Consider the following 19,034-nt stretch of genomic DNA (forward strand, 5'->3'; position numbering starts at 1 on the left):
TGTTCCTTTTAGGAGAATTCATGAAAGAATAAATAGATTATCGGTGACCATTGCAGCTCTTTAAATTTCTTTTCCCTCTACATTTTTCTTTCAACTTCAAAAAGCAAAACTCTGCCTGAGGCTTTGCCTTTGATTTTGCCAAGGAATCCCACATAAGTGCTGGGATATTTTCCCATGTTTTGAAAAAAGGAGATAAGAGGAGACCACTGGGGATCAAGTTTGTATTCCAAAGGACAGCTAAGGTGGGTTTGAGCAATTTTTGCCACTTTTTGTGCCTCTGTTTCTGTAAATATGAGTGTGGCAGAATCTTACTGATCTCTTGTAAAGCCTTTATATTTTCTGTGGTTATTATTACCATTAAATTAGGTGGCTGGAACTTATTTTGCTCCCAAGTGCTTTTCAACTGTAGGCACAATCTCAGTGAATAAATAACACACCATTGGAAGCAGTCTGACTGCAAGTGACCCTTCCTGGCCAGCCTTGTCCTTGCTAAAGGCTCAGCTGCCCTTGCTGCTTGCTGCCCCCTCTTCTCCTTCCCTGCAGCACTTCAGGACACATTACAGCCTGTGCTTGAGGGACATAAGACAAAACAAAACAAAACCAAAAAAAAATGACAACAACAACAAAAAAAAACCACCCAAAAAACCCCAACCACAAACCCAAAACCCACAAACCCCAAACCCTGTTTTTTGGGGTGAACACCTCTTTTCCACTGTAGCACAGGTCAGTGTGACACAGGCCCACCACCCCTGGCTCAAGCCGCAGGTGTGCTCACCTGGTGGGGACAAGGGGCAGAGGGGCAGTTTCCTGGCTGCATTGAGCAGAGTTTAGCAGCTCAGAAGTGGCCCTGAGAGCTGCACTGCCCAAGCCCAGGCCCCTGGCTGCTGGCACAGCCCTGGCTTCATCAGGAGAGCTGTGGGTGCAGTGTCCCTGGGAACGCCTCCCCTCTGCCTGCTCCATCCCTGAGAGCCGCCAGCCCCAGCTCTGCTGCATGGAATCCATGTGTTCAACCCTTTTCATCCATGTGCAAATCCTGGGAAGCAACTGGAGCTGGCACAGCTAGAGATTGTCTCCAGCAGAGCTCTACATACTGCATCCAGTGAGCAGCCCAGTCCAAGCTGGGCTCAAGACATTGCCAGGACCTGTGAGCCCCTGTACAAGAGCAGCAGAGCTGTCCTGAAATGTGCCAAGCCCAGCTCTGTTCCCCTGCTCTGGAACCGAGCAGGAACAGCCCTCCCTGCCTGCCAGAGGGGTTTGGGAATGCTCTGTTAGAAGGCTGCTGGACACCCCTGAGCTTCCCCAGGCCCAGCCTCAGGGACTCTCACTGCCCAGGAGACCACAGGAGCCAGCACAACCTGAAAATTCTGGTGTAAACTTCACCTTTCTGGTGCTGGTTGCAAATCCCAGTGGAGCCCAAGGCTCCTTTCCATGTGTGGGTGGCCCAGAACCATGGGGACGTACAGTTGGTCTCTGCTGATCTGTCTGCTCCTGAAATTACCCAGATCAGGAGCACTCATGGGTGCTGCCCACAGGAGCCCACCCAGCTGAGCTGCTGTGGGGCTGCAGGGACAAGCAGGGTGATGGAAGCCCCTTTGATGGAAGTTTCCAGGAGGAGGCAAAGCTAAAGCCACGAATTTTCCCAGCTAGTTTGCAGGAGCAGCAAGGAGGCTGCTCATCTCCTCTCTGGACTTCTCCACATCTGGGAAACAACCCCACTGCTGGAACTGAACCCCCCTCCCCTTCCAGCTGCTGGCCCTGGGGAGCAGCTCTTCCACAGGCCAGCCAGGTCCTTCACAACACCCTCTGCTGCTCCCAAAGGGCTTCAGGCAGTCACTAAAAGAAGGGAAAGTCTCAATCCTCGCAGAGAAAGCAAAGGGGCATTACCTGCAGTCAGGGCTCCTGGGATCCAGCAGCAGGGCTGGCGGGCACTGCCACACTCTCGCCGTGGGAGCAGCCTGTGCCTCTCTCCCTCCCGTTGTTTTTATTTTGGCAATGCAGTCTGAAGGTCGAAGAAAAGGTCCGAAGGAGTGGCTTGTGGCAGGCAGTAAATTATTACCCTGGACCTCTCTCTGAGGGGACCAAGGCACAGGGAGCTGGGGTGGGAGAGGAAAATCCCTCCTTGGGGGGATTAGAGGGCAGCTAACTGGCAGGGAAGTGCAAAGGGTCAGAACAAAGTGCTCTGTTTGCCGGAGGCTGTGCTGGGTCACATGCTGGCTGCCAGCAGAGGTAATGAGGCATGGGTCACCTCCCAAACTCCAGCAAGACCTCCTGGCTGTGGACAGGACCTGCTGCCAATCCCCCAGCAGCCCACAGACCTTGCCAGACAGGAAGGAGCTGGGTGAGAGGGAGCCTTGCCCTCTGGCAGCACTGAGGGGCAAGAAATCCAGGGACTTTTACATGCCTGATCTGTGCAGGTGTGACAGTCCTACAGCCTCCCTTCTGCCCCCTGTGTGTCCCCGGCTCTGTGGATCCTGGGCCACTCATACAGAGGAAGAACCACCTGAGAATCCAAGGAGGACCTCTGGGCACATCAGAGCTGAGCCCAGAGGAGCACTCTTAGATCCAAAATCTACTGCCCTCCATGCCCTCCTAATTTGCTCCATTCCTCTCCTTTCCCCTCTACAGGAGCCCAGCACCAGTGGTCCCACATCCCTGTGAGGGGGCCCAAACAAGAGCCTGACAGTGAGTGTGTTGGTGGAGTCACTGGTGGAACCTCCAGCTCCTCACCTGAAACACAAACTCCAAAGATGTACAAAATCAGTCGACGGAGAACATTGATGCCACCACCAAAATAAGCTTTTTCTGAAATAGCCTGGAATATGTGATATGGAGTACCCAAACTTCGTGAGGCTGAGGTATCCAGCTGCCACCACAGGCAAGGTCTCTGGCTCCCTGTGTGAGGAGGAGGAGGCAGAGCCATACCTGCCCTCTGCACACAGGGAGGAGTGGGCCCTACCCTCACCTCACTCCAGCTCCCACCCATGGCCCCACTGGGAGGCACAACTGTGTGGATGCATGAGGGCAACAGAGATTTGGTATTACCCTCATGTCTCAGGAAATGAGCCCAAATAGAGGTCCCCATTGTGCCTGAGGAACTGTAAAGACACAGAGAGAAATAAATCCGTTCCCTGGTAGTGCAGAGAGGGCCTTTGTTCGTCTGGTTTTCAGAGTGAGAAGGTTTAGAGGATTGTTGCAACACATGACCAGAAGCTACAAAGCACAGACAAAAGCCATTTGGAGCACAGATCCGACTCTGACATCGCACTGGGTTTTCAGAAGATTTCTGCTTTGTTCACCTTAAACCTGCTGCTATTTTGGGGGTTATTTTCCTCACTCCTCTGCACCCCTTGCTGTAAGGGCTGCACATGTCCAGCAGCACTGGGCACACGAAGGCTGCCACAGGCACCGGCACAGCACCAAAATGTCTGCTGAGACAGGCTGGAGGGGCTGCCCGTGTTCCTAGCCCAAGGCACAAGTGTTGCACCAACAGCCACGGACAAGTTTAGAGGACACAGCCTGTGCTTATCGCTGGGCTTGCAGAGCCGGCTCGTTTCGCAAGCGGGTCCGCCTCAGCCACCAGCGAGCGCCGACTCCCGGCAGGGGCACGGAGGAAGCGCCTGAGCCGAGCTGACAGCGAGACAAAGCCCTTTGGGGCTCGCTGGGAAATCGCTGCCTTCGGCACAGCTGGAAAGTGCAGCGGGGCAGACGCTGAGGTGCCCTGGCACCCCCGGGAGCCGCACCGCCTGCAGTGCTCCTCCAGCCGGGGCTGTCTCCCTGCAAGCAGGAGCTTGGGGAGCTCAGGGATTTGAGGTGCTGGTCAAGCTTCCCTGTTCTTCACCCTGAGGGATAGGAGTGAGGATCCCTGACCTTCCCCTCACTGTCACAAAAAGGGCACAAATCTTACAGCCCCAAGTACAGCAGGGGGCACATCTGCTCGTAAGGGGGGAAAAAAGTGCTGAATTAGGTTTAAAACCTCTGCAAAATTAAAGCTTCATAAAATATTTCCCATCATCATGTACTCAGAACCAGAGAAGTTTTGTCCCCTAAAGCACTAAGACCAGGACACGTTAGTCTGTGAGCATCCTGTGTCCAGCAGCTGGACACAGGATGCTCACAGACTTGAGCAGCTGCCTGCAGGAGAGGAGATCCAGCTGCCATGCTGCTGTGGCATGGCATGGCATGGCATGGCATGGCATGGCATGGCATGGCATGGCATGGCATGGCATGGCATGGCATGGGTCCCTTTGCTTCCCTGGTGGGGAACACAGAGACAGAAACACCCTGAAAGCACTCGTGCAAACCAAAGATGTGCAGGGCACTGTATTAACCTGCCAGGCAACCTCAGCTCTTCACTTATTCCAGGATCCAAGGGGTTATCTCAGGGCAGGCAGACGGGCTGGATCTCCTTCCACACTGGCCCTTTATCACTGCCCTGGGGAGAAAGCAGACCTGGAACAGAGAGTTCAGGGCAGAAACAAGAGCAGCGAGCACCCCTGACGAGAAGCCCCCTGTCCGCGCTGGCTCCCCTCATCGCGGGCGGGTGGATGCGGTGGCTCCGGGCCGGTTCCATCCCATCTCCCGGCCGGGGATGGATGCAGTGGCTCCGGGCCTGTTCCATCCCATCTCCCGGCCGGGGATGGATGCGGTGGCTCCGGGCCGGTTCCATCCCATCTCCCGGCCGGGGATGGATGCGGTGGCTCCGGGCCGGTTCCATCCCATCTCCCGGCCGGGGATGGATGCGGTGGCTCCGGGCCGGTTCCATCCCATCTCTGGCTGTGGATGGATGCGGTGGCTCCGGGCCGGGAGCGCCGTCGGGCGAGGGCGCTGCTCCGCCGTGGCGGCTCCGGGCCGGGGAGCGCACGGGAAGGGGGGCGGATCGGGCTGTCGGTGCCTGCGGCAGGGCGGCAATCACGGGTCACCTGCACCGGGGTGGGAGCGGGGATGATGAGGCTGAAAGTGGTGAGGATGGAGGTAGGGGTGAGCATGAAGATGATGGGCATGAGCTTGAGAATGGGGTAGGACGCTGCTGGGTATCCCCAGGCAAGGGCGCCGGCACGGAGGGAAATGTGGCTGATCCAGGGCAGGCGCCTCACCACGATGCCCCCCACTCTCACCCACCCCCGGCGCCACACCACCCTGTCCCCACACGGCACAGATCCCACAGCTTGCCCTGTTCTTTCCTTTCGGAGGCTGCCCAGAAATTCGCCCGAAATGCGTTTTTCCCCGGGCAGGGACATCCCTCTCTCCCGCCCGCAGCCCCTTTCCCGGCTTGTGCCAACACCCCCCTCCCGGTACCGCATTGCGGAGCTGCCCGCTAACCCCGGCCGGACCGGGCGGGGGAGATGGGGGGGACATCCCAGCCCTACCGGGGCTCCACGTGTTTTGGGGGCAATAACAGGAGCCCCACGGGGACCTCAGCTGTGCCTGTGCTGCAGGAGCGCTGCCGGTGGGTCCCCCCATCCTCATCCTCGCTGTGTAGCTGCGGCGGATGGACAATTAGTTGTCGTGGCTTTTAAAATGGTGTAAATCGAGGTGTTTTCGGTCACAGGATTGGAGTGTGGGGCTGAGCTCCCCCGCGGTGGTGGCTTTGCCCACAGCGGGGATCAGCCCGACGCTCCACACCCATGGGCAGGGTTTGGTGGGTTTGGATCAAGCCAGGGGTACACCCAGCCTTTTATTTCGTTTATTTCTCCTCCTTTGTTTGTGAGGGGATTTTTTCCTCCCTCTTTCACAAGCACAAAAACCCCGGGGTGCATCTGCAAACTCCTGTCCCGGTAGTCTGAGCACTACGGGGGGGAAAGCAAAACTGTGAGGAGGGGGTGAAAGCAGCCCCGCCACCCCCAGCTGTAAGACGACCTCTTCCTCAAAAGTGTCTCCTAGCTCTTGCAAGCAGCTGAATTCACCTTCTCTGGAAACCCGGCACTGCCTCCCCTTAGCCCGAGGATGTGTGGTAGCCCCGACACGGGGAGGATGAACCTCCCTCTGCCCCTGCCCTGCTCCTCCAAGCCCCCCACGAACCAGGCCAGCCTCATCATCTATGTTTTCTCTTTATTGTTCCATATATTTATGTACCACATTATATGTTAAAGATAGATTTTTTTTTTCTGATATACATTTTTCATCTTATTTACCACAATGACACCACACGTACATTGGAAACAGCTCCACGGATCTGGTAGATTGCACAGAATGAATTGTGTCATAGTTTTGTTCCTGTAATCCCGAACGACATCAAATCCAACCATATATTATTATTATTATTATTATTATATTATTTTTTAGCTTTTCATAATTTAGAAATAACAATTGTTAAAACGAAACGAAACATAAGTCACCGAGAAGTGGACTCCAGGGCTGCGATTTCAACCAGAGGCAACACATTTGTGTTTGATGGGAAGTGCCGTTCCTCGGTGTGGATTGGGATGCAAGAATCGAGCAGTCCTGACATCTATTGTGACTACGGTGTAAACATTGCAGGTAAGCGGCATCACCGGTCGTCAGACGCTGCTTGGGCTTGTTGGGCTGGTCGTACAATCTGGGTCTCATCTACATCCATCTCTCAAAGTGTTAAAACAAAGGTCCCTGCTCCCGCCCCATTGGCGGGTTTGCTTCCCAGTCCCATGGGATCGGCACCTGTGTTTCAGCTCCTGAAACACTGATTTGCATATCTGTGAGGAGTGTTGAAAACTGCGACTGTTTCCCAACAGGCCGTTTGTGAGGGGCCAAGCTTCAGGCAACGAGTGAGGAGATAGGGGTGGGGCACCAGATAATATCCTTCCAAAAAATCTAAATAAAAAAAAATAGATTTAAATCTGAGCTTATTTAAAAAGACATCAGGGCGAGCACTTTCATCTCTTCTTATTTTCCTTAGTTTGCAGATTCTATGACATAGAATTTCTTGGATGCACGTAACGAAAATAATGACTCTTTCCATTAAAGGGATGCAGAATTATTTGGCTATGCGGATGTTCGATGCGATTCTCTTCCTGCACCCGACTCTGGCCCCTCCTTAGTCTTCAGCATTGGTTCTGAAAGCCTCTATGAGGCCTTCTAAAGAGTGGATGAACCCAGAGATGCTGCAGATACCACCTATAACGAAAATGGCAACATCGAAGAAGACATGATGCCACAAGAGCTTCCTCCACAAGAGTTTGAGGTGGAAGAGACTGGGGAGCAGGAAACAGAGCCCTGCACCTGTGAGGCTCCCAGTAAGACCCATCAAGAGGGCGAAATGGGGGACATAAATAGCCATGAGCAGGGTGAAAACTACCAGGGCACATCTGAGGGTGAGTCCCCAGGATTTGAGCCGCCCGTCACCCCCATAGCAGTTGGGGAAGAAAGCCCTGTTTCCATCTTGGAAAAGGGACCGCTCCAGGACTTCTACAGCTGCAAAGAATGGCAAGGGGTATGAGAGCAAGGCTTTGGCCACCAAGAAAATGTTGACTACTGCTCTAATGGTGGATGGCAAGTTGTCTGTAATGACCTCCTTGGTCTCATCAGCCCAGGTCAGGTAGGCGACCAAGGCAAAGAGTCCCTTAAGGATGCAAGCTGCGATGTGAGTCCAGTTCATCATGCAATGGAACTCCTTGGGGTTCTGCATGTTCCCCTCCAAGGAAGGCAGAAAGATCTGGGAGGTGTAGCTGAAGACAATGATGCCAATGGAGATGGGAAACTTCTTGACATCAATGTAAAACTTGACTTTGTCCCAGGCCCAGTCACGCGCCCTGGAGAGGCAGTAGGCGATCACCAGGATGTTGATGACAAAGTGGGCTAACGTGCAGAGCAAGCTGAACTTGGAGACTGCCTTGAGGTTCTTCAAGAACGCGCAAGGCAGGAGCACTGCCGTGGCAATGATGGACCACGACTTCTGGGAGACGGGCAGGTTGGGGAAGCTGTTGTACATCAGGTTCCCACTGACCACCACATAGAGGATGCAGGTCATGACCAGTTCAATGATCTGAGCCACGTTCACAATTCTGCCCCCAAGGGTGGGGAAGCGGGGCGCGCAGCACGCGTTCGCGATGTCCACGTAGGAGTCTCTCACCCTGACTATCTCCCCATCCTCATTCTCTTCATAAAGACAGGCAATAAGGATTTTCCCAGTGTAGCAGCAAACCACTGCAGCGAAAATTATTAAAAAGAGTCCTAGGTATCCACCGTGAAGGATGGCATAGGGCAGGCCCAGAACAAACATCCCCTAGAAAGAGACAAAATGGAAACCGCGTTGCCGGATCTCTGAGGGGCCTGTGGCTGAGCGCACGCAGCCGCACCAGGGCGGTCACGTGCGTGCTCTCCGTCTGCCCACGCACCGTGGCACCCACGCAGGCGGTCGCACAGTCACGCCATGCAGCCACTGCCACGCGGTGACGCACCCCTGTCCCTGTGACGTGCCACCCCCACAGTCACGCCCGCGTCATCGCACCCCCGAGCACCCACAACAGGAGAGCGAGGTTCGGGTGCCCGGGCTTTGCTACAGTCTCTACCCTGGCTGTCCCCAGCCCCTCTCAGTGCACCAAGACCTCCCTAGCTGGGGACATCCCGAGGGGCCAGGCTGGGCCCACTCCAGTGCAGCCCCACCACCAGCCCAGTCACCCCCGTGTCCTCCTGTCCCTCCTTGCCCGTGACCCCTGCTGGGGCAGCCTGATGGGGTCAGAATCTGCAGCGTGACAGGGCTGAGGCCTGGGCCCCTCCCTGGCGCTGTGCCCGGTTCGGGGGGAGGAGAGGGAGCAAAGCAAAGCAGAAAGCTGGGCTAGGGGGTTTTAGTTTCCTTTTTTTTTTAAATCTGTTTTTCCTTTTAATTCCCTCCTCCCGCTCTATTATTCACCTCTGTCTTTCACTTATTTTTATTTCTGGGTTTTCCCCCTTTTTTTCCCTATTCCCCCTATTCCTCGAAGCCGGTTTGCAATCAGCCCGTGGCTTCTGGCCGAGAAACAGAGCACGGAACGGGACCGGGATCAGGGAGCGCTGCCCGGTGCCCCGCGGCGGTGGCGGCGGCCGTACCTGGATGGCGTTGGTGACGTTCCATCCCGCCTCCCATGCCGTGATCTTGGGCTTGCCCTGTCCGGAGAGCTCGGAGCAGGCCTCCTTGGAGGCGGAGGGCGGCAGGGGCCCTGTGCCATCCCGCTGGTAGTGGATGTCCCCCTCCAGGGGCGGCTCCCCGCCCTCCTCGCTGCCCTCGGACTTGAGGATGTCCATCTGCAGCCCTTGCCGATGCTCCATGTCCAGGTCGTCGCAGTGGGCGAAGCCCACCGCCTCCTCGTCGGTGGCCGCCTGGAAGCCCATCCTGGCGAACATGCCGCTCATCTTCGCCTGGGATTTGTGCGACACCGAGGTGGCCACGTTGGAGAGCTTGCTGCGGAGGAGGGTGGCCATGGCGGCGGCTCTGGTGACTCCGCTGCTCGCGGACCCTCGGGGATGCGGAGACCCGACGGGGCGGGCGGGCGGCGGGGCTGTGGACGGGACTCGGTCGCCCCTTGGCGAGGGGCGGCTGCGGGGAGCTGCTCCGAGCCGCTACCTCCGTGTCCCGGCGCAGTGCGGGCGGCTCCCGGCCGGGGTGCCCAGGGGCATGACACCGCTGCGGGGGGAGCGGGCCCGCACGCCCCCCGCCCGCTCCGCGCTGCTCCGCGCCGCTCCGCCGAGCCCCGCGGCGGGATCGGGGGGCGACTCGGGCGGGATGGGGGCTGTCAGCAGCCGGCCGATGTCACCAGACGGGCAGAGCAAGCCCCTGGCAGAGCGCGCCGCGTCTCCATCGCAGTGCGCCCACCTCGCGAAGAGAAGAGGAGAGGGGAGAGAATTGCTGCATTTCTGGGGGAGGTACCAGCCTCCCCGGCCAAGCCCAGCCCCCCGCACTCCCCCCCGCCCCACCCACGCCCGCCGGGCCCCGCCAGCAGCGCCGCAGCCCGGGACCCCCCCCCCCTCCGCACCCCAGCCCGGCTCCGCATCCCTTGCGCTGCCCGCCCTGCCCCGCACCTGCCCCGCAGCCGCCCGCAGGCCCCCGGCCGCCAGCCCCTTCCCCACTGAGAAACAAAAGAGATCCGCTGAAGAGGCGGACGGGCGGCTTTCGACAGGTTCTTAACGGGATTTTCCTCCTCGCACCCCTTTCTTTTTCTTTTCTCTGTCCCCCAAAACGCGTGGCCCCTTCGGAGGCGGGGGGCGGCCTGGGCAGCGGCCCCTGCCCGGGGGACACAGCGGTGCGCGGCCACCCGCGCACAGGGAGCGAGGGCTCAGCTCTCCCTAACGATTCCTGGGATCAGTGAGCTCCAAAACCGGCGGGACGAGGGGTGCAGATCTCGTTTGGGGCCCGCAGCCGGGTGGCACCGCATGGGCACCGCAGCGGCACCGCCCGGCGCGGGGGGCACCGGCACCGGGGGATGCTCCGTGCAGAGCTCCCGGTCCTCACCAGCCGCTACTGAGCTTCTCCTTTCTTTAAACAAAATATCGATATTTTCCGTTTGCTTCCAAGCGCTTATGTTCGTTTGTAAGTCAAAAGTCTTACGGTTTTTAATGTATTTTAAATTTTTCCGAGGTGAGCGGCTAACGCAGCCGACAACGGCAACGGGAAATCCCGGTCCTGTGCTGTGGCACAGACAAGTGGAGAGTGGCAGGGGGAGCGATGGCATTCGGGGGCGGTGTGTGGGAAAGCACGTCCCCTCTGCGGCGGGAGAGCCTTTGAATCGTTGTTTTAAAAAAAATATATTTATATTTATATATATGTATATGCACATGTATGTATGTTCTGTGAAAGATGGGGGAAGGGAGGAATTTTTGTTTCCTTTGCTGTTTTGGAAGGCAAAAAAAGACCATTTTTTTTACCACAGATGGGAGGAAAAGCCACCACTAAATTATTTCCTAGTATCGTTGTGGAGGGAGCACCCAGGCTGCGGTTGCAGGTGGGATGCGGTACTGAGCAGAGATGGGGGGAAAAAAACCCCAATTCCTAGGAAAAAAACCCTTAAATCACCTTCTTAAATACGGGTTTTTTTTTTCCCTAGCCACAATTCAAAAGCAAATTAGGTACAAAGAGGCTGAAGGGCGCAAAAAACCAGAATAAAAACTAAAATATCCCCGGTGAGGGCTGTACCCCTAAGGGGTCTCTCGGCCGCTGCTCCCGGCGCGGGGATGAACGAGCTGTTTCTACAGCCGGCCCCCCAAAAATGGGGTTTTTTTGATGGCAGCGGAGGAGGAGGGAGACTGAGCGTGGCGCATCCTTGGCTTTGCGTGGGAATTATTACATGTGAGTGCACAGATAGGTCGCAAAAGCCGAGCGGGGCACGGCTTCGCCCCGGGTTTAGCAGCGTCTTGACGGGCTGGGATTTAACGAGCGAAATGGAAAAGCTCGGGCCGTCACCGCTGCCCTCGGCCGCCGTTTCGCCTCTTCACAGCTCGGATAAACCAGTGCTACGACGCACACCCTGAGGGATTAATCCAACGATTTATTTTTCTTTTTTATTAACGTTAATTTTTTTTTTATTCATCCGAAGACGAGTTCGTTATGAAAGACGAAGTGAAGGAGCTCTGTTTCTGGAGGCTGCAGGGGGCATCAGGGAAGGAGGAACGAAAATGCGTCCAAACCTCTGACTGGTGCGTGATTATCTCCTCAAATAGCCCTGGCGCATCCGTGCCCCCGCATCCCCGAACTTCGGCTGGGAGACCCAAAATGGTCCCACCGGGCACCCCCGGCCGGCAGCCCTCGATGCCAGGGAGTGGAGGGGGTTCCTCTGGGAGGCACCCAGCTGACCTTTAAGGTCCCTTCCAACCCAAGCCTTTCTATGATCACGCCAAGGGTGGAGGAAATGGGCTTTTGGCTCTTCGTTGAGCATCCAGAATGTCAAGGATGTGCCGGGCTCGGGAGACGTCTCCTAGAGAAAAAAAAAAAAAAAATCCTAGCCAAAGTAAATAATAATATTTTAAAAAACCGTGAACGACGAACAAAAAGGGAAGAAAAAAACCAAACCGATATAAAATCAACAAAACAAGCAAAAAAAAAAAAAAAAAACACCAAAAAAAAAAACCCCACCAAACCAAAATAAAACCCCAACACAAAACCAAAAAACCAAAACCTAGTAAAATCCCTCCAAAACAACCAATAAAACAAACACTCCAACCAAGGAAAGGAAGAAAATAAATAAAGAAAATCCACAGGGAGCTTGAAAATAAGTTGAGGATCTCGGGGTCTGTGCGGAGAGAACGCCCCGGGGCAGGGCTGCCGTGGGACCCTGCTCGGGTCCTGCTCGGGCCGTTCCTCCGGCCGGGGATGCCCTGGGCTCGGGGGTCCCTTTTCCCACTGCTGCGCCCCCTCCTTGCCCGGGGCACCCTCAGGCTGAGAGCCCGCAGAGCGCCGGGGGCTGCTGAGCCTCGCCGGACGCCGGGGTCAGTGAGGAACTGAGGTGATGCTGAGGATGCTGAGGAGGTCAGGGGACTCCGGGGGGCACAGGACCGGGGGTGCCGCTGTTCCCCCTTATCCCGGTGTTACCGCTGGGAGCTCAGCCCGCACCCTCCGCCCCTGTGCACCTCGGAACGCCCCCGCACCCCCTGCCCGGCTGGGAACACCCACCCGGAGCCCCTCTGCCTCCGGGATGCCGGCTCGCTCCTGCTCCTTTCCAGGAGAAGATTTTCTGTAGCAGCAGCTGGAAAAATAAAAAGACTTTCTCCTCTCTCCCACCCGGACTACTACCGGCAGCTGAAATGGGGTAGAAAGCACAAAAATAGGAGCGGGAGCGGGAGGGGGCGAGGAAGGGTTACAGGACACGAAAAGAGGGAGAGGAAGAGAGGAAAACCCGGAGAGATGGAGAGGAGGGTCGGGGCATTTACCTCTGCTTCTCTCCCCATCGCTGCCCGCAGCGCGCCGGGGAAGGTTGGAGGGACGGACGGACGGACGGACGGACGGACGGACGGACAGACGGATGGAGGCAGCCGCGTCACTCCTGGGCTCTCCCTAAGTCCCAATTAACCCAAGCAGGATAATGGTGCCAAACCTTATCCAAAGGTTAGCGGCTCTCAGGGGGGCGTTTGAGCTGCAAATCGTTCCAGCCGAGGAAGCTGAAAGGCGAGAGCGCGCCCGCGAACGAGCCGCAGCCAGCGCTGGAGCCGGGGGCTCTGGCACTCTCTGCCTTCTCTGAGCTGCTCCCCGGGGCGGGCTGAGGGTCTCCTGTGCCCCCCCGAGCAGCCCCAGGGGTGTGCGGGGCTGCTCCTGCGGGGAGCAGCTCCTCCAGAGCCCACCATTCTCCCCAGGCTCATCCAAGCAGCTCTGCCTTATCTCTGCGGACCAGGCTTGTGAGCCTTGTGCCTGGGTCTTCTGATTATTGCACTGAGGGAAAAGAGCAATTTGTGCTCAAAAATCATTTAAAGCAAGTCAGGAAGGCCAGTCCTGGGTGTGCTGTCTTTCTAAATCCCTCACCAGCTGCCCCTCTCCGGGCTGCTGGGCAGCACAGAGCGGTGCCAGCTGCACGAAGGTGCAGATATTTGGGAGCAGGATGGCCATCACTCCAAGTTCGCTGCTCAGTCAGGCTCCCAGCTGCAAAGGATTTGATTTTCATGGGCTTTGGGGGGCCGTGAGCTGCTACAAACACACTAGACTGCAAATTGTGACCATATGAAAAAAGGGGGAGTGCAAATCCTGGATGTTCACCTTCATCCTCCCCTGTAACACTCAGGGAAAGAGTGGGTGCCCAATTGCAGGTGTGTAAGCCCCTGATTCCTGCTCAGACTCCTGGCCTGTGCCAAGATCTTTCCCCACACCCCTCTAACCTGCTGCAGGGCACCTCCAGCACCGCTGCCAGCTGCAGACAGAAAGGCTGAGGGGCACCTTCTGCCCAAACAGACAAGAAAATTCCGTGGTCACATCTGCCCGAAGAACAGAACCCTCACGGCTCAGCCCAGGCATTCCCGGAGCAGCCCCCCCTCTGCACAGGTACATCAGCACCTGGGGAGGTGATCCCAGGACATGGAAGTCGTTCCAAAATCAGCTCCTGTGTTTGTGGCCGGGCCGAGGGCAGCCCTGCAGCCGCAGCAATGCACAGCAGCGCCCTTCATCCCAGCCCTGCCTCCTCATCCCCCCGCCGCCACCGCGCCGGGCAGCTCTGACAGGATAATGAAGAGCTGCACGATATTCTATAAAAAGGCAATTAGATAAACTGCTGGATTGGGACCAGCTCCCGTGACCCAGTTAATAGCTCTGGGAATTTCGGCTGGGGAAGGAAAAGGCGTCGGTGTCGGACGTGGTGCGCGGTGAGAGGGCTTTGGAGGGGAGGGCAGGGCAGAGGGGACGCTCTGGGCTGCTGGAATGTCCCAAGCCTTGAATGTCACAAGCCCTGAATACCCCAAGCCTTGGGTTCTCCCTCTCGAGTGTGTTCAGAGCTCGGCAGCAGCGAAAAGCACGAAGTGAAAAGTCTGGATGTAGAATCACACAAGCTGCTGCTGGGTTTGTGCTCTGATCCACATTCTGGTGTTCAAGACAAAGCCAGCAGCAGCCACGCTGGCAGATACTCTGCAGTGAAATAACCACAACAGAGTGAAATCCAAAGGCAGAGCCTCCAGGAGAAAGCCTGCAGTGGATGTCCCCCTCTTTATTTCATTTTTTTTACTGAACACACAAAATGGCTGCCTAAATTACAGACTCATAAAAAAAAAAAAAAGACCACACATATTAAGGATTTAGAATATAATAATTATAGATCAAGGTGTATTACAATAAGAAAATTTTACCGTATGTAAAAAAAAAAAAAAAGGTTTCTTGCTTTAACCTCACTATTTCCAAAATAAATAACTTCTGATCTGTATTTTGGGATAAAAATTATACATAAATTGCTGTGATTTCCATTTCCCAGAAGGAAGAGCCTTGATAAACCCTCATCACCTATAAACTAAACATTAATTTGCAATTTGAGCACAACATGTTCCCCAAAACACTTTCCATAGGTTGGAATTAAATTTAACCCATTGTTTGTCTTTATACTTTACATCAAAATTAAGTGGTAGCCACTGGGTACCAAATTACCAACTCACTACTCTGTAGTATTGTTCCCACGAGCCTAACAGAATTTTCATTGACTTAATATATAAAGCTTCATCACTGTCAAATTAAATATTCATATCTGTACACACTCTTGTATTTCACAGGAAATGACAATGGACTAGGAAAGGAAAGTGCACACTTCATAGATGCCAAGCTTTTTAATATCAACTTTCAAATAAAAATCTCTTCTGCTGCAGTTGTAGAGGCTGTAACAGTGACTGCTCTGTACAGGAAGGTTCTCCCTGTGGTCAGATGATGCCCCAGTACTGGAGACTTTTTATATAATCTATATTTTTTCTTATTCTTTTAATGCTGTTTTTTCTTAATTGTGTTTAATCTGTGTGTGCTGTGGGAAGGGCCTCTCATGCAGAGCCCCTGCCAGCAGCCAGCTTGCCTTGGGGTGTTTCTTGTCAGGAGGGCTCAGTCTCAGCCTGCTCCATCCCCCATCTGTCCATGTGCCTTCTCCTTTTTGTGGCCATTTCTCATAAAAGCAGGTCAACAACACACAGTCCTCCTGCAAATATCTTCCAGCTCTATCCGAAAAACAAGAGGAGCAATTTGAGAAATCCCAAATCCTGCTTTGAGATATTCCTGACAGCTCAGCCAAGCTAACAAGGCAAGGCAGCAGGCACAGGTTTGTGTATCTTCCTTTAACAGGGCCTCTCTCAGTGTTTTGGAGTGACAGAAACCAGGTTTACCTAAGCCAGGGACTGGAGTTACTGGCAAAATTGCAGCTGGGTCTCTGAACACGACTCCCACACCAATTTGTGGAGCCTCACACATGGAGGGTGCTGTTTCCAGCAGCAGGATTTGGATGTGCTGCCTCTGTGTGCAGATATCATCCATAAATCTGGTGGGGTTTTTTTTTCCCTAGAGACCAAAAATAAACTCCATGTGAAGGATACAGTCAAAACCTGAGCCCAGAAAAGCACCATGTGAGGCTGCAGCTGTGTCCTAAGGAAAGCCAAAGGGAAAGTGAGGGACATCACAGCTTGATCCTGAGGGGAGCTCAGCCCACAGCAACACTTCCCGTGCTGCTGGAGAGGAGGGGACACAAACCCTCACCTGGTGCTGCTGCCTGTGTGCCCTGCATGCCCTCTGCCAGCTGGGGGGACACTGGCACTGCACTCACCTTGGCTGCCTCTGCTCTGCACTGCAGAGTCCTGCTTCTAGCAAAGGAATATAAAAATTAAAAAAAAAAAAAAGAAGGAGAGAAAAAAGACCTCTTTTTGCAGGAAGGCTCCACACACATCATTCCCTTTCATCCCACAGGGCCAGTGTGAGCAGAACAGTGCTGGGGAAACTCACTGCAGCACAGGGAGGGTGTGAGTGCCTGGCTGGCTGTGCCCACAGGGGCACTTGGCACAGGAACCAGCCCTGCTGGCCCTGCACTAACAGGGAAATGGACTCACACCCTCCCTGTGCCCAACACAGGCCATGGAGAACCTGCCTCTTTCTTACAGGGCTCAGAGAGGTCAGCTCATCACAGTGCCTTCATCTGCAGGGGTGCCCAGCATAACCCAGGATAGCTCACACTGCAGGCACTGCTGACTCCAGAGCCAGTCACAGGGACAGCACTCAGTAATTACAGCCTAAATGTAGCATTTCTACAGAGTTTCTCAAATACTCTGACATGAAAAGCTTTCCTGTCAGCACTTCAGATTAGCAAAGCTGGGACAGATTAATATTTATTGTCCTCATGAGCAAGCCAGCAGTGAGTTTCTTGTCCAGAGGCACCAGAGGAGCCCAGCCAGCCCTGGGGGTCTCAGCCTCAACCCCACAGGCAGAAAACCAGACCTTTGCAGAGGAGTCTTTCTTCTTTCATCTGGGATAATGCACAGAAAGAGAACAGGTACTAGGGCATGGTTGAAATTCTCCCTCACCAGGAGACAATAAGGAGGGAACAGACCATGAGCTGGAAACCCCAGCTGCAGCAGAGGATGTATTTTTGGTATCACAGCAGCACAGTGCCCAGCTGGGCAGCTCACACTGACACACAGCAAACATTTCAGCAAAATAGAAATTTCACCTGTTACCACTGCAGCAAACCTCCCATGGGGGTGTTGGTCTCTCCCTGGGGGGATGCTCTGCTCCATAAGAGGCAGAAATGGGCCCAGGACCAGGCAAGGTGCAGGCAGGGTGGTTTTCACCCAGGCTCTGCTCTGCCAGAGGGTCTCTGCTCCATGGGTATTACAGGGACAGATTCTGTGCCTTTCCATGAATTTAGCTTAAACCTTTGAATTAAGAGAGGAAGGAAAATGAGATTAAAAAAAAATATTTGCAAATAAGTTCTTTCTGGGCCCCACAGCAGCATTCCTGCCCACTGCCTCCATCCTTGCAGGGAGCTGAGGGCAGCAGCTCAGGGTGCTTGCCTGGGGCTCAGAGATGCTCGTGGTGCCAGCACCACCCTGCACTGAGCACTCCAGGAGCCCAGCCCAGTGTGGTGCATCCCTCTGGGACACCCTGCAGGTGATGGAGGGGCTTTGCCCTCCCCTGCTGCTGCTTTTCCAGCAGGAAGGAAGCTCTGGGGAGCCTTGCTGTGCTGGTTTGCAGCTCCCCCACAGCACTTTCCTCCTGGGACAGCTCCTAAGAAAGGGGACAGGCTGTTGATGAAGTGCATCACTGCATCCCATGAGAGTCCATAAGGCACCAGCTGGGTGCACTCATGGGCTCTTTGTGGCCCAGGAGCTTCCCAAACCCACTCAGGACCACCAAGACTCTACAGCTTTGTGTGGGGATCCAAGGATCTTCAGCAAGTAAAATAACCAATATTTTAATCACATTTATAGCTTTTCATCCATGTGTACCATGTTGTAGGCCTCTGTAAATGCTTACCAGAATATTTATTTCACAGGGGAGTGTTAAGCAGTCTTTAAACTTTGAAACTCTGAACTTAGCATCCTGTAATCCCAAAATATTACTATTAAAACCATCATTCCCATAATAAACTTTTGGCATCACAACACTATTTGCTTTTAATAGAACAGTACTTCTTAAGCAATTTAGTTAATTTGATTTATGACAAAAAGACATTTGGAGAGTATAAAACCTCAGGAAGAGAACAGCAGGGAAGGCAGCTCTGTGATTACCTCCCCCTGCACACATGTAAACTGCAGATGAGGTAGATTAATAATGAGACTTAAAGTTACTTCTCCACGTCAGAAAGTTGAGTGAGAGGAGACTGCAAGGCTGGGAAAGGAGAGGGCAGTGCCACCAATATAATTTGGTGGTTGCCTCAGGCAGAAGGTCCTCAAGATTTGTTTCCTGAGGCTTGCAAATGTCATTGAGCTCACCAGGCTGGGCACAGCAGCCTCCCAGTTTGCCCAGGAGGAGCTGCCATCCTTCCTGCCACATCAAAGGTCTTTGGCTGCTCAAGCTGGACACTTGGTTTTGCCAAAAACTTCTATACAAAGCACAAACCCCTGGTGGGGAAAGGGCAGCCTGGGATTCCAAATTTCCGACTTGTGCAGGAAGGCAGAGATTAAACTTCCTTGTCCCAGTTCAGTCGCTGTAGCTCTGTCACTGCAGATAAATCACTGGAGCCTGGCTCAGCTCACATCCCAACTGACAATGGGACAGAAGTGCCCAGAGGGAAAGTTAAACTAGAGGGTCTCACATTCCTTGGTTTCTCTAGGTTTGATCCTTTCCACACACCAGAATTCCTTCCTGGCACCTGATGTCCAATTTCTCCCTGCCATTCCCTCTGTCACCCCGCTGGCTGTCACTGCAGCAGAGCCCTGCACAGAGACCCCTCCTCACCCCATGGCTCAGCCACCAGCCATGCTGGAGCCTCCTGCACAGCCCAGTTCATGCTCTTCCCTCCCCCTGTCCCTTCTTTCCTTCCCCAGGAGGTCTCAATCCCGATGTCCCCTCTGCCAGCCCCTGCAGGTGACCGGGGTGACACAGCTGAACCAGAGGGGCCAGAGGTAACAATTATTGGCTCTCATTAACAGACAATTACCGACGGCTCTGAAGCTGTCAGATCTGATAAAGGGACATTAAAATAGTCCTTATCTTTCTT

General features: G+C 54.5%; 1 protein-coding gene and 1 long non-coding RNA gene across 2 annotated transcripts; both read right to left on the minus strand.

Annotated features, from left to right (window-relative positions):
- Window positions 1-6,031: 6,031 nt before the first annotated feature.
- SLC32A1 (solute carrier family 32 member 1) lies at window positions 6,032-9,772 on the minus strand. Its single transcript, XM_066561488.1, has 2 exons — window positions 9,001-9,772; window positions 6,032-8,197 (listed from the first exon to the last, which is right to left on the minus strand). The coding sequence occupies exons 1-2, from the start codon at window positions 9,370-9,372 to the stop codon at window positions 7,010-7,012; spliced, it is 1,560 nt and encodes a 519-aa protein (XP_066417585.1). The 5' UTR covers window positions 9,373-9,772; the 3' UTR covers window positions 6,032-7,009.
- Window positions 9,773-11,412: 1,640 nt separating this feature from the next.
- Window positions 11,413-13,269, minus strand: LOC136563903 (uncharacterized). Its single transcript, XR_010784656.1, has 2 exons — window positions 12,811-13,269; window positions 11,413-11,858 (listed from the first exon to the last, which is right to left on the minus strand). It is a non-coding gene; the product is annotated as an uncharacterized lncRNA (long non-coding RNA).
- Window positions 13,270-19,034: the final 5,765 nt, after the last annotated feature.

Source organism: Molothrus aeneus, chromosome 17 (assembly GCF_037042795.1).
Source record: "Molothrus aeneus isolate 106 chromosome 17, BPBGC_Maene_1.0, whole genome shotgun sequence".
In the NCBI taxonomy this organism is placed as follows: domain Eukaryota; kingdom Metazoa; phylum Chordata; class Aves; order Passeriformes; family Icteridae; genus Molothrus; species Molothrus aeneus.

Excerpts from the sequence above, each read along its gene's own strand:
- SLC32A1 (XM_066561488.1), bottom strand. The coding sequence starts at position 9,372 with ATGGCCACCCTCCTCCGCAGCAAGCTCTCCAACGTGGCCACCTCGGTG. Across the intron at positions 8,198-9,000 it reads ACGTCACCAACGCCATCCAG|GGGATGTTTGTTCTGGGCCT; the intron begins GTACGGCCGCCG and ends GTCTCTTTCTAG.